The 12,590-nt window shown below is 48.3% G+C and overlaps 1 protein-coding gene across 1 annotated transcript in view; it reads left to right on the forward strand.

The window, feature by feature from the left end:
- The window catches only part of ATP6V0A4 (ATPase H+ transporting V0 subunit a4), an 84,743-nt gene that overhangs the window by 51,659 nt on the left and 20,494 nt on the right, over nucleotides 1–12,590 (forward strand). The window contains exons 11-15 of the mRNA XM_030853671.2: nucleotides 1,672–1,884; nucleotides 5,089–5,239; nucleotides 5,885–6,024; nucleotides 7,463–7,620; nucleotides 11,144–11,237. Coding sequence (XP_030709531.2) covers nucleotides 1,672–1,884; nucleotides 5,089–5,239; nucleotides 5,885–6,024; nucleotides 7,463–7,620; nucleotides 11,144–11,237 — 756 coding nt within the window. The remainder of the gene's footprint in view (nucleotides 1–1,671; nucleotides 1,885–5,088; nucleotides 5,240–5,884; nucleotides 6,025–7,462; nucleotides 7,621–11,143; nucleotides 11,238–12,590) is intronic.

Consider the following 12,590-nt stretch of genomic DNA (forward strand, 5'->3'; position numbering starts at 1 on the left):
ACATCAAATCGCCTATTCCAGACCAGCCCTGTCCAATAGAACTCTCTGTGGTGGTGAAAATGTTATATAACCTGCAAGTCCAGTGCGACAGCCATGGGCCACATGTGACCACGGAGCACTTGAATCGTGGCTAGGGCAACTGGGGGACGGGATTTTTATTTGTATAAAATGCGGCTGCTATATTGATCAGCACAGTTCTAGGTCCTCAATGAGTATCTTTAGAAATTAGGTGTGTGTGTTTTTCGAAACTCCTAGGCTAACAAACATCTTTATCTTCCCAGAAAAAGCTGTGTTTAATTGTTCTAATCCTCTCTGTTCCCTCTTTGTCACTTGTCAGGGAGACTGTGGTTCCCTGAAGCAATTACCCTTGAAGTCCGTTCCCCCCAAATACTCTGCTGGATTTTATGAAAACTGCGTGAGGAGAATGGAAGTTATGCTAAACTTACATTTCGGATGACTTGAGCAGCCCTGTGTAGAGGTTACTGAAGAGGGTTTCTGTGTTGTATCACCAGAACAAAAACTAATTCCACTAAATAAATTCTGTGGGGGCCAAATTGCCTATTCATTCCTTCATTCATTAATTCATTTGTCATTGGAGAGGTTATGTATGTAAGGCATTTTGATAGGTGTATTTGTTTCCTATTGCTGCTATAACAAGTTACCACAAACTGCGAGGCTTAAAACAACAGAAATTTATTCTCTCACAGTTCTGAGGTGAAAAGTCTGAAATCAAGGTGCCAGCAGAGCCAGGCTTCCTCTGAACGCACTAGGAAATGATCCTTCCTTACCTGTTCTCCTATGGTTTGAGTGTTTGTATTGCCCCCAAATTTGAATGTCAAAAACCTAATGCCCAAGGTGATGGTGTTGGGAGGTGGGACCTTCCAGGAGGTGATTAGGTCGTGAGGGTGGAGTCCTCGTGGATGGGATTAGTGTCCTTCTAAAAAAGACCCCAGAGAGCTTGCTTGCGCTTTCTGCCACGTGAAGTTAGAATTTGAGGTCTGCAACCCAGAAGAGGGCCTTCACCCAACTGTGCTGGCATTCTGATCTCAGACTTCCAGCTTCCAGAACTGTGAAGACTTTCTGTTGTTTATAAGGCACCCAGTCTACGGTACTTCATTATAGCTGCCCGAGTTGATTAAGCATCTTCCTAGCCTCTGGAGGTTGTCAGCAGTCCTTGATGGTCCTTGCTTTGTAGATGCATTACTCTGGCCTCTGCCTGCATCACACATATCTTCCCTGTGTGCCTCCATGTCCAAATTTCTTATAAAAACACCAGTCACACTGGAATAGCACCCACCCTACTCCTCATTTTATGACCTCATTTTAACTCGATTATATCTGCAAAGACCCTATTTCCAAATAAGATCCCATTCACAGTTACCAGGGGTTAGGGCTTCAGCGTGTCTTCTGGGGAGGACACAATTCAATACATCGCAATAGTACTATAAGGAATTTAGAAGAAAAGGAAGATATAGTCCTTGCCTGAGGGTTTTAACCTCTAGTGGGGGAGATAAACTGCTCGTGAGAGTGAAGGGCCGGGTGAGAGCTGCAGGCCGGAAGAGGGGGCCAGGAGCAGAGGACGCCTCCATGGCCCATGAGCCTCCATTGTTGGCACGTTGCCCGGCATCTCCACGAGTGCCCCTTGTTTTGCTGTTGGTACTTTTTGCCCAGGTCATAACACAGACAGAGTCTCACCGTCAGCACCTCCTGCAAGAAGCAGCTGCCAGCTGGCACTCCTGGGTCATCAAGGTGCACAAGATGAAGGCCATTTACCACGTCCTGAACATGTGCAACATCGACGTCACCCAGCAGTGCATCATCGCTGAGATCTGGTTCCCAGTGGCAGACGCCATGCGCATCAGGAGGGCACTGGAGCAAGGCATGGTGCGTGGCGCGTGGAGCGGGAGGCGGGGAGTCATGTCCAGCCTGAGCAGCCTCTCTGCCAGGCCCTCAGCTGGTCAGCCTCCTAAGTCAAGCGAACCTCACCTGGTAGGATTGTCTCCTTTATCTTTGCGCCTTCGGTCCTTACCCAGGGCGTGGGCGCGTGTCAGAAACTCCCGCTCTTCTCAGCGTTTGATAAACATGCACCATTTCTTTGATCTTAGCAAGTGTGTACTGGGCGCTAATGTGCCGTCACTCTGCTAGTTATGCCTGTAGATACCACCTTTGTCTGGCTGGAAAGACAGATAACCAGGCACCTGCAATAACAGCCGGAACGCAGGGAGTGGATTGCTCCCTTGTGCCAGCTGCTGTGCTGAGCACTCAGCGCACCTTATGTAACTCTCACCGCGCTCTTGAGTCATCCCTCTAGGTGTTCACTGTGCCCCAGGAACTGATCTAGGGCTGTGCTTGCAGAACAAAGCCCTGCTCTGATAGACTTTCTCGAAAGGGAGATAGACAGCAGGCTTGTCCCTAACTAATGTGATTTCAGGCAGTGAAATCATGGTGAACGGGAAGTAAAGCAGGGGGAAAGTGAGGGGTGTGGGGAGTGAGGGGCCTGTCTGATCACCTATTCACCCCATTGGTGAAGAAGGGACCCTCTGCCCTAACTATTGCAAGGTGGCCAAACAGACGACACCTGATACTGGACAGATGAGGTTGGCCACAGTTTGTCACATATACTCACAGCCCAGGGGAGGACACTGCACGTCACACAGGACCACATGGAGGTTGCACTTGGGACCTGCACTTGGGAGCAGAATGAATCAGCAGGAGCTATAGGGGAGGCAGGCTTTATAGTGACAGGAGGATAGGGGGACCCCTGTTTCCATGGGAGAATGTGATTATTAGCTTGTTTGAATGATTTTCTGGGGTGGCAGGGAGGTGAAACTCATCAGGTTGAAGCCTGGGCAGTGTGCCGTTGGTCTGTCTGCTGGGAGAACTGGCTGGGTGGGGAGCCTTTCCTGTTAAGTGGGTGGCATACCTGGTGGGAGCAGAGGAACGCATGGCTTGGCCTTTGGGGCCCTGAAGCTTTAGGTCTTTCTAATACCGTTCTAGGGCTGTTGGGGAGAAGGCCCCCTGAGCAGCTGGCACTGGAGCAGACTTCCCTGCACGTCATGGGAAGATGAGGCAGGGTGGGAGGAAGAGCTTTCGGGCTGAAGGGTCTGAAGGGACCCAACCTGGAGGTCGGGTTGGATGAGGAGATAGGAGCTATCTTTATCCCCTCTGTACAGATGAGGAAACCGAGGCACAGAGAGTGGAAGTAACTTGACCCCGGTTAGTTAGCCAGGAGGTAGGATTTGAACGTCCCCACATCGTGGTCCAGTAACTACCCAAATGGGGCACTTACACAGAGCGTTTCACCCAGACTGGGAGGGGCAGCTGCTTCCCAGAGGAGTGCACAGGCTGAGCTGTGGAAGGGCGGTCAGTGGGCAGGTGGAGAGAGGTGGGGTGGCCAGTGGTTGGAGCTGGGGCGCGGCAAGTTGAAAGGCTTCGAGTAAGGTCGGGGAGAGGCTGCAGGGCAGGTGCTGGTGGACGGACTCTAGTGGTGTACCTTCCTGTGCCGGAGCGACATGGTCCAGTTTGTGTTTTAGAAACATTTCACTGCCGTGTGGGGCAGACAGCGGGCTGTGGGAGAAGGCTGCCCTAACGCAGGGGTCTGAACCCAACAGTGACGTCCTGTAATCGTGAAGAGGCCAGACTCCTACAGGGCTACTTGGGACCATTTCTACAGCATCTCCAGTCCTCTGAGATAATTACTTCCCGAGATCGGAGTAGAGGACCTGTGTGGGTAGGAGGTGAGGAGAGAAGTGGAAGGGAGTGGCTATCATCATCATCATCACGTAAGCAAAAGATACTTACTCCATGCCAGGCCTTGTGTCAGCTCCTGGAGGGCATGTTTAGGAAAAAGGAGGAAGCCACAGTCCTTGCCCTCAAGGAGATCATAATCACACATATGAAAAGGCATATAAAAATGGAGTGAGGATCTCCTCGACTTGCTGGGTGACCTTGGGGAAGTTACTTAATCTCTCGGCCCCTTAGTTTCCTCATCTGTGAAGTGAGGCTTGTGGTGATACCTACGTCATCGAGTCGCTAGGAGGATGGCTGAGCACTCGTTTAGTTGGTGCTAAGTTGTACTGAGTGTACAGGTGGTAAGCGCTGCTGGAGTTTGGAGTGACCAGAAGGTTCCTGGGGGGTGAGCTGGAGAACTGTTAATACTTGGGAAGAAGAGAGAAGCCTAGTGTGGAGTTGGCTGATTTCCATGGAGAAGTAGTGCAGGTGAAGGTGTGAATACAGGATTAAATCCATGTTGTAAAGAAGTCTGGATTATAAGACCAGAGAGATTTGATTTCATTCTTTAGGTAATAGGAAGCCTTTGAAGATTTTTTAGTAGGAGGGTAACATGACTAAGGTAGTGCTTTTTGTTTGTTTTATTAAAAGAAGGATTACGCGGTCTGGAGTAGGCACTAAATGGAAGGGAAGGAGACTGGAGTCTGCTGGTGGGGCTCGGGGCCAGGCTGGTGGCTGTGGGAACGGGAAGAGGAGGGACTTAAAGGGGACGATTAGCAAGATTTGGTGATTAACTGAATCGAGAGAAGAGACAAGTCTCGTGATTCCAAAGTGTCTGGAATCTGGAGATTGGAGATTACTGAGAGGTCAGGGGAGGACCTGGCTTTGGGGCAAGTTGGTGAGTTCAGTTTTAGGCTCCTGGATTTTTGTGGGGTTGTTGAGACATGCGTGTTTGAAAGCCTAGGCAGGCAATGAAAAGAGAATTGAAATTTCAGAGAGGGTCAGGGCCATTGGGAATCTAGGAACAGAATTAGGAAAGTGAATGAACTCTTGAGAGAGTAAGTAGGAAGGAAGGAAGGAAGAGTAGAGGGCTCAGAAGTGTGCATAACATTTGCAGGAGCCGGAGAATGGAAATTCCCAGAGAATCAGGAGGAACTCTACTCTCTTGACACCTCTCCTGTAAGAGGAATGAGATAAGTACTAACTTTACAGATGAGATCATGAGTCTCAGAGAGGTCAGAAAATTTTCCCAAGTTCACCCAGTAAGTGACGGCGGCAGGAGTTGGACTGTGAGATGTACCTGCTGACACCTAGCCTATGGCTCTCTTCCTTACATCTTCTTATATGTTCTTTTTGCAGGAACTGAGCGGCTCCTCCATGGTCCCCATCATGACAGCAGTGCAATCTAAAACAGCTCCTCCCACATTTAACAGGACCAATAAATTCACAGCTGGCTTCCAGAATATTGTCGATGCATACGGTGTAGGCAGTTACCAGGAGATGAACCCAGGTAAAGGGACCGATGTATTGCACAACTAGGCAGCTTGAAAATGAAAACTGGATAAGATTTACCCCTACGGTGGCCTTGGCAGTTAATCACTTTGAACTGTGACATTCCTAAAATCTTATTTGGTTTCCTAATGCCCTGCATTGTCTTTTGCAAATGGTGATTAGTGAAAGATTTGCTCTTCGTCAAGATTTCACGTGTTCTCCCTTAAACTGTAGATGTATCAGGCAGCCAACTTCAGTTCTTGTTTCCTTAATGATTCAATGAGGGTCATCTGGAGGCGTCTGCACAGTCCCATAGCTGTTGTGTGGGAGAGATGGAGATGGACGTAGACAGGACTTGTAGTCAGAAGACTGGAGTCACAAGCTGTGTCACTAAGTTGACTTGTAAATGGTCATGGGGAGAGTCACTTAGCTGCTCCCAAAACTCAGCTCATCTGTAAAGTGGGGAATAATAATACTTACTCATTGATGAGCTAGTGTATGGGGGAGCTGAGTGAGTGTCAGGGGTGGGGATGGTGAGGGAAGACAGAATCAGAAAGACACAAGGAACCAGCTTGTAGATCGTGGAGCGTGGTAGAGAAATCTTTGACGTGGGGCTCAAAGAATGTCGGGAGGACTCAGGCTGTTGTGGGTCTCACCTCTACAGCTCCCTACACCATCATCACTTTCCCCTTCCTGTTCGCTGTGATGTTTGGAGACTGTGGCCACGGAATTGTGATGCTACTGGCAGCCCTTTGGATGGTCCTTAATGAGAGACGCTTGCTGTCCCAGAAGACGACCAATGAGGTGAGTGTTCATCAAATGTCTCGCCTCGTTTCTTGGAGGTTATAAGTAGAATATTAAAAATGTGTATATTGTTTTCACCATGGAAATAACATGTTGTTATAAAAAGTAAGAGAAAGATGGAAAGTAACAAAGGACCAGAGTTCAACATAAAAACTCCTGGCCAAAGGTAAATCCTCTGGATGGTTTGGTGAAGTAGCATCTTTGTTTTTTGTACATTACTTGACAAGGCATTGATCTTTTCCTTTACTTTTTTTTCTTAACATTGATTTTTTCCTTTGATTATAAAAGCAATATATGTTCACTGCAAAAATTGGGAAAATACAATAATCTAACTACCTAGAGAAAAATCACAATTAATGTTTTTTTTCCTGTGCTTATACACGGGTATATAATTTTCTAAAATTGGGATGAAATAGTGCATATTAATTTGTAGCTTCCTTTTTTTTCACTCAAAATATCACAAATATTTTTTTACGGCAGAGCCCTTCTCCTACGATCAGCCCATGATCAGCATTCTTATGAAATGCTGAGAAATCCTGAGTATCGGGTCTTCACTTGCACACTTGAAGTTTCCACATTTTCTGTGAAGTCCCTGCACAGCGTTGTGAAGGTTGAGACAACTCAAGTCCGCATTGTTTCAAAGTTAATCAGCTAACGTCACTTTATGTCCACTGTAATACATTTTATAAACACGCTTTTCACTCTGTTCGGAATTTTAAGAATATCTGCAATCTTTAATACAAGTTGACTTAAGTTGACCTCGTTCAATGATGTCATAGCAAGTCAGTCATAAGCAGGGTTAGTGGGAGAATCAGCCTGTGACCAATAGAGTTTTCCATGACAAGCATCTTAACAGCTGTGCTTTCCTATAATAAATATTTAAAGTCTCAGACGGACACTTCAGCTGTTCTGAGAACGGCTGATATACATCATCCAGTCCTACGGAAAACGCTTTACTCTTCTTGGTGGATGTGCTGAGACAGAGACTCGCTGTTATAACAAGACCCCAGATGAGCGTAGACTTCACTTGCTGTAAAACTTAGCAGCATAGGAGGCAGGTCCCAGAAGCACTTGAGGCAGCTGCCACCCACTTTCAAGTCCCTTCCTTTTAAGGGAGGCCACAGCTGCTTCTTCAGTTACGTTTTCTAACCAAGGCTGAATTAAAGAATATGAAGCTTATAGTGCTTTGTTTCCACAGTAACAGCTACCATTCTAGGACTTTTCTGAATCACCCGTAGAAGCTCAGGAAAATCAGGATGTGTGTGCCCTGTCTGTTTGGATCACTTTGATGCCTGCCCGGTCACGTGGCCCCTCTGTGTGGGATGCCCGTGTGCCTTGCAGTGGCTGTCCCAGTGGTGCTGGAGGCATCCTGTAACGCGCGTCCCCGGGGTCTGGTTCAGAGCCCACTGACAATCGTCCTCTGTCTCCCTGGGGCCAGATCTGGGACACCTTCTTCCACGGACGCTACCTCATCCTCCTCCTGGGCATCTTCTCCATCTACACGGGCTTGATCTACAACGACTGCTTCTCCAAGTCTTTCAACATCTTCGGCTCTTCTTGGAGCGTCCAACCCATGTTCAGAAATGGCACATGGAAGTAAGTTGGGACAGAGCTGGGTCACTCAGTGGCCATCCAGGTGGCCTCAGTGGCAGTTCTCGTGGCGGGGGGATCCTACGCCTGGCCCTGCTCAGAGGTGCGCCCACCACTTCACCGGATAATTTGGTTTTTTCTATTGAGTGTGAGACCTTGTACCACGTCCTCAGTAACTGCGCTGGTAACGGTAATGCGTGGAAAGAGTTTTTAAAACTTCAGCTGAATTAAGTAGGTATCCTGGAGTGCACCCCGTGTGCCAGGCACTGTTGCGAAAACAACGGTGGGGCAGGTATAAACTGGGCATCTGAGTAGCGGTCGTGGAAGGGAGGCTTCCGGGAGAAGGAGGTGGCATTTGAAACATACCTTGCTTGGCAGGAAGTCGGGGATAGAGTGCAATTATGCAGCCACATACTTAGGGCAGAAGGCTTCGCTTTAAGAAAGGCTGCTGCAGGTCTGAACTATATGTAAGTGATTGGTTTCCCGCGTTCAAAGCCCCGGACTCACCAGAAGGGCATTTTTGTTTTGACGGCTCAGAGCAGCTTGACTGAACGTTGAAAGCAAAGGAGGAGACGGTTAGTTTTGCGCTGCTGTACTTGTTCCCTGTACTTGTGGGGGACGGGGCGAGGAACGCAGAGGGTAGGATGTGCAGGCTGGTGAGAAGTTTGGGCTGCAGGAAAGAGACCTGGAAGCTCTCTGCGTCCCCACCCACCACACCTTCCGCAGGCATCCCCAGTTATTATGCAGTGTGTCAGACACACAGTCATCAGGATGGAGAGAGCGCTTCGGAATGGAGACTTTTATGGAGAGGGAGAAAGATTTTTGAGTTTGAGGGGTGGGTCAGTGTGATGAATTGGGGGAGAAGAGGAGGGCAGTGAGGGGCAGGGGCTTCGAGGGAGAGTGCTGACTCCCTTGGGATCTTTGGGGCACCTTCGGCTGCCTGCGTCACACACTCGAGACAACCACAGTGGGTTCTGGGTTGCTTTGCGAGGCCTAAAAGTCCCAGGTGATGTTCCCTCACGTCTGCCCACTCACCTGCTTCAGGGCAGCTTCAAGTTTCTCTGTCTCTTTCTGGAACGTCCAGTGGGAAGTGTGACAGGAGAGCGCCGCGAGAAAGGGGAGGCGGAGATGTGTAACCCTGTCTGCAACCTTGCTTCCATCTTTTCTCTCTCAAGCGTGGTAGGACTTTCTATTTAAGGCACGTCAGGGGTCTTCTCTGCTCACCAAAATCTGCACCACACATCGTAAGTGGGGGGAGAGAATACACCATCCGTCTCCTCTGAGGATTTCTCAGGAAAGATTCAACGCAGGGTTCCTTTCGACGTGAACGTTCCTAAGTGCCTTTGGGGGCTTGGTGCTGACTGAAGGCCCAGGGGGGCTCAGGGGCTATCGTAGTACAGGTGGGTGTGTCACAGAGGCTCCGTGCCTCTCCTTTTAGTCCCTTTGCTGGGTCCAAGTGCCCTGTAGTAGAGGACAGGAATGTTGAACAATAAATAAGTAAATAAAAATGAAGAAGAAAACATTTTGCAGGACTACAGTTACAGATGGCTATGGGTATGGGGTTTTGTTTGTTTTTTCTTTGCAATTAATACCCTGAAGAGATGCCTCGAAGAACAAAACTTTTCATAACATTTGGAGAGAAATTGCTGAGTTTTGCTCTTCAGCCTTAAACTCATAAGCACAGTGGTGGATCCCGGAACATGTGTTAAATCAGCATAGCTTCAGCAAACTATTTACACAACATTTCATCTGCCCTGGAGTGTGACTGCGAAAAGTCCGAGTCAACTGGCTTGCTGTCACTCTGCAAATGTGGGTTGGAATATTGTTCTTTTGTGTGCATGTAAGTTACCCTGGCCCCAGTTCCAGGCTGTGGAGGCCAAGCCTAGTCGGAGAGACCCCAAGCTCAGCCCCACGCCCAAGCATGGATGGTATGAAGCAGACCCTCTTCAGCAGGGAGGCGAAAGGAAACCGTAGGCACGCATCAGAGCGGCAAAGGGCACAGCGGGCTGATTGTGTCACTGGCCACAAGCTAGGTCTTGGGCCTGCCTTCCCTGACAGTGGGCTAGAGACACTGTCGCACCATCCTTCAGCCACAGACCACAAGAATCGTGTGTGTTGTCACCAGAATTGGGTTGATTGACTCAGTGAGGGAGATGGTGCCCTCTGGGGATGGGGGGCATCTCAGTACGAGGGTGTTAGAAGGGCTTAGAGGATTTGGCCTCTGGGAGGACAAGGGGAGTGGTGGTCATTTTTGTGGTTTGGACAACGTCCTTATTTTGAACTGTCCATATTTTGATATCAGATAAGATTGTGGAATGGTCTTGTTTTTGTCTTGGTCCATGATGGTCACAGGGTGGCCTTGTCTGATGTTGTTGGCTTAGCTGTGGGCGCCAGGCCAGTTCCCTCTTTTATCTTTGTTGACACACAAATACATCTCTCATCATTAGATCCAACCATTTGCACTGAGGCGTGCTGTTAGGACCGGGCTCTAGGTCTGAGATGGCCGGTCAGGGCCAGCTGTTTACACTGTCACTGAGGGCCTGGTCAGCATAATCAGGCTTCCTAATTTCCCCTGTGCTACCGAATACCCATCACACCCCAGCTGCAGGAGGGAGGGAGTGTGTTTCTAGGCAGCCTGTCCACGTTGCCAATATTCTGTTCTTCATCCTTTCAAATACTCATCCTTGGGCCCCTCCATACATGTGTGCTCTTAAAAAAAGAAAAATTAAGGGCTTCCCTGGTGGCGCAGTGGTTGGGAGTCCGCCTGCCGACGCAGGGGACAGGGGTTCGTGCCCCGGTCCGGGAAGATCCCACATGCTGAGGAGCGGCTGGGCCCGTGAGCCATGGCCGCTGAGCCTGCGCGTCCGGAGCCTGTGCTCTGCAACGGGTGAGGCCACAGCAGTGAGAGGCCCGCGTACCGCAAAAAAAAAAAAAAAAAGAAAAATTAAGCCCTAATGTTCTTAACCCCTTCAGGTTTGCACAGATGGTAAGAGATTCCTGCCCATTGACATTTGTGCTTCTGGGTGAGAATGGGACACAGATTTAAAGGCAGTTAATGGACCACAGCTTTCAGGGGCTGAGTTTCCCAGAGGTCAGGGGCCATGTGTGAAAGCCAGTTCACTCCTCCAGGATCAGTTCTCATGCTCCCAGGGGAGATTTCCCAGCCTGGTCCCAGGGCTGGGTTTTATTTCCTCTATACTCCTGTCACCCTTGCCCCCTGCCTCTTTTCTGATGTAGTATAACTATTTCTTTACTATACCCAGTCAGGCTGGGAGCCCTTTGGAAACTCAGACTGTGACCTCCTTGGGGGCCTGATGGTAATTTCTGTAGCTCAGTACCTAGGGTGAGAATCAGCACACAGTAGGTGTTCAATACCCATTTGTGGAATAATTGAATGGACCAATTGGTGAGTCGCACCAACAGTTAGGCTTTGATTGGCTTGCAAGTGGATGACTGATGGTACCATAGTGTTTTTCCTACCTCTAGTTGATCATTGGTTTTGTTTTGTTTTTCCTTTCTCCCTCTGTAGTACACAAGTAATGGAAACAAATCCATATTTACAGCTGGACCCAGCCGTTCCGGGAGTGTACTCTGGAAATCCATACCCTTTTGGGATTGATCCGGTAATAATGTCTTCTGAGATTAAATATTCATTATGTAGAATGTCTTGCTGAGGGGATCTCTGTGTGGAGGGGAGGAAAGTACCAGAACCTGTCAAATCCACCAACTTGTACTGAGATAGAATAGCATGTCCTGGAGGTTTTTGTGACGCACTGCAACGGATTCAAGTAAATGTCCTACCTGCACCCTTTACCCAGCCCCTGGGTCAGTTTCCATGCAATTTCCCAAACATCTGCCTCTTTCTTCTCAGTTATACCCCTGGTGGTTTACTGTTGCTTCTTTAAAAGGCCCGTGGTTGCTTGGAAAGTATGCATATTAGATAAGCAATTTAGCAACCTAACCAAGTTCCCAACTTTGGCGTTTTCTTGCAGTGATTAACATCTCTCTTTTTCCTAGAAAAGTGTGGATTTGCTTTTATATTTGCTTTATTTTATTGCATAGAATTATACAAGTTTTTTAAAAAAGTGTTAACTTTAATGGTTTGCTATATCTACCTCAATTGGATTTGAGCCAAACAAACAAAGGTGCTTCTTCGCCCAGCCTGCAGGTACAAAGAGATGTCAAAAAGACACATCCCTATTTGGGTAAAACCCCTCACACGATGGCTTAGCACCATATTGCCACCAGGTGGCGGCCTTGTGCCCCAAATGAGCACAAGTGTCTGGAGCTGAACTTGGCAGATGGGGTTCATAAAAGTTTCCTCTACTCTCACTTTGTTGGAAGAGAACCTGAGACCACAGTTTTACTTGCTGACAGTTGAGAGTAATAGCACTGGCCCTAAAATTGGTTCTCTGGTCTCTCCTATCTTGTGGGTCATCTCCTCTTCAGTCTCCCTGTTCCTCCCACTTGCTCCCCACCTCCTGTCCCTTCTGAAAGCAGCGCGCATCACTCAGGATTGGTTTATCCTTGCCACCCAGGGGCACTTGCATTCAAAGTTTTATCAAAAGAGGCGAAGTCCTTGAAGTCCTGTTTGTAAGCTGCAAAGTGCTAAAAATAAATGCAAGTTGTTATTTTTGTAGACTGGAAGGCTTTATCTTCAGTCCAAGGAATTTCATGATTAGCGAACAGGCAGGGGAGGAGTATTAGAGGGGAGTGATTTTTAGGGTCTGGTTGACCTTCCTTTCCTTTGAATCTCATTGCTCCCACTGTCCTGTCTCTTCTCTTCACAGCCCCCATCTAATGCATCAGCAATCCTGTCTACCCAGTTTTGCTCCTCATGGACAAAGGGAGGGTAGCAAATTTCACGATTCAGAATTGAGTGGTCCAGTCTTTACTCTGTGTGCAATCTTGTCATCTGCCCACTAGTTAGAAAAATGTGAGGGTGAAAGGGAAGGTGACGTGTTGAAAATAATTAT

This window comes from Globicephala melas, chromosome 9, assembly GCF_963455315.2.
Source record: "Globicephala melas chromosome 9, mGloMel1.2, whole genome shotgun sequence".
In the NCBI taxonomy this organism is placed as follows: domain Eukaryota; kingdom Metazoa; phylum Chordata; class Mammalia; order Artiodactyla; family Delphinidae; genus Globicephala; species Globicephala melas.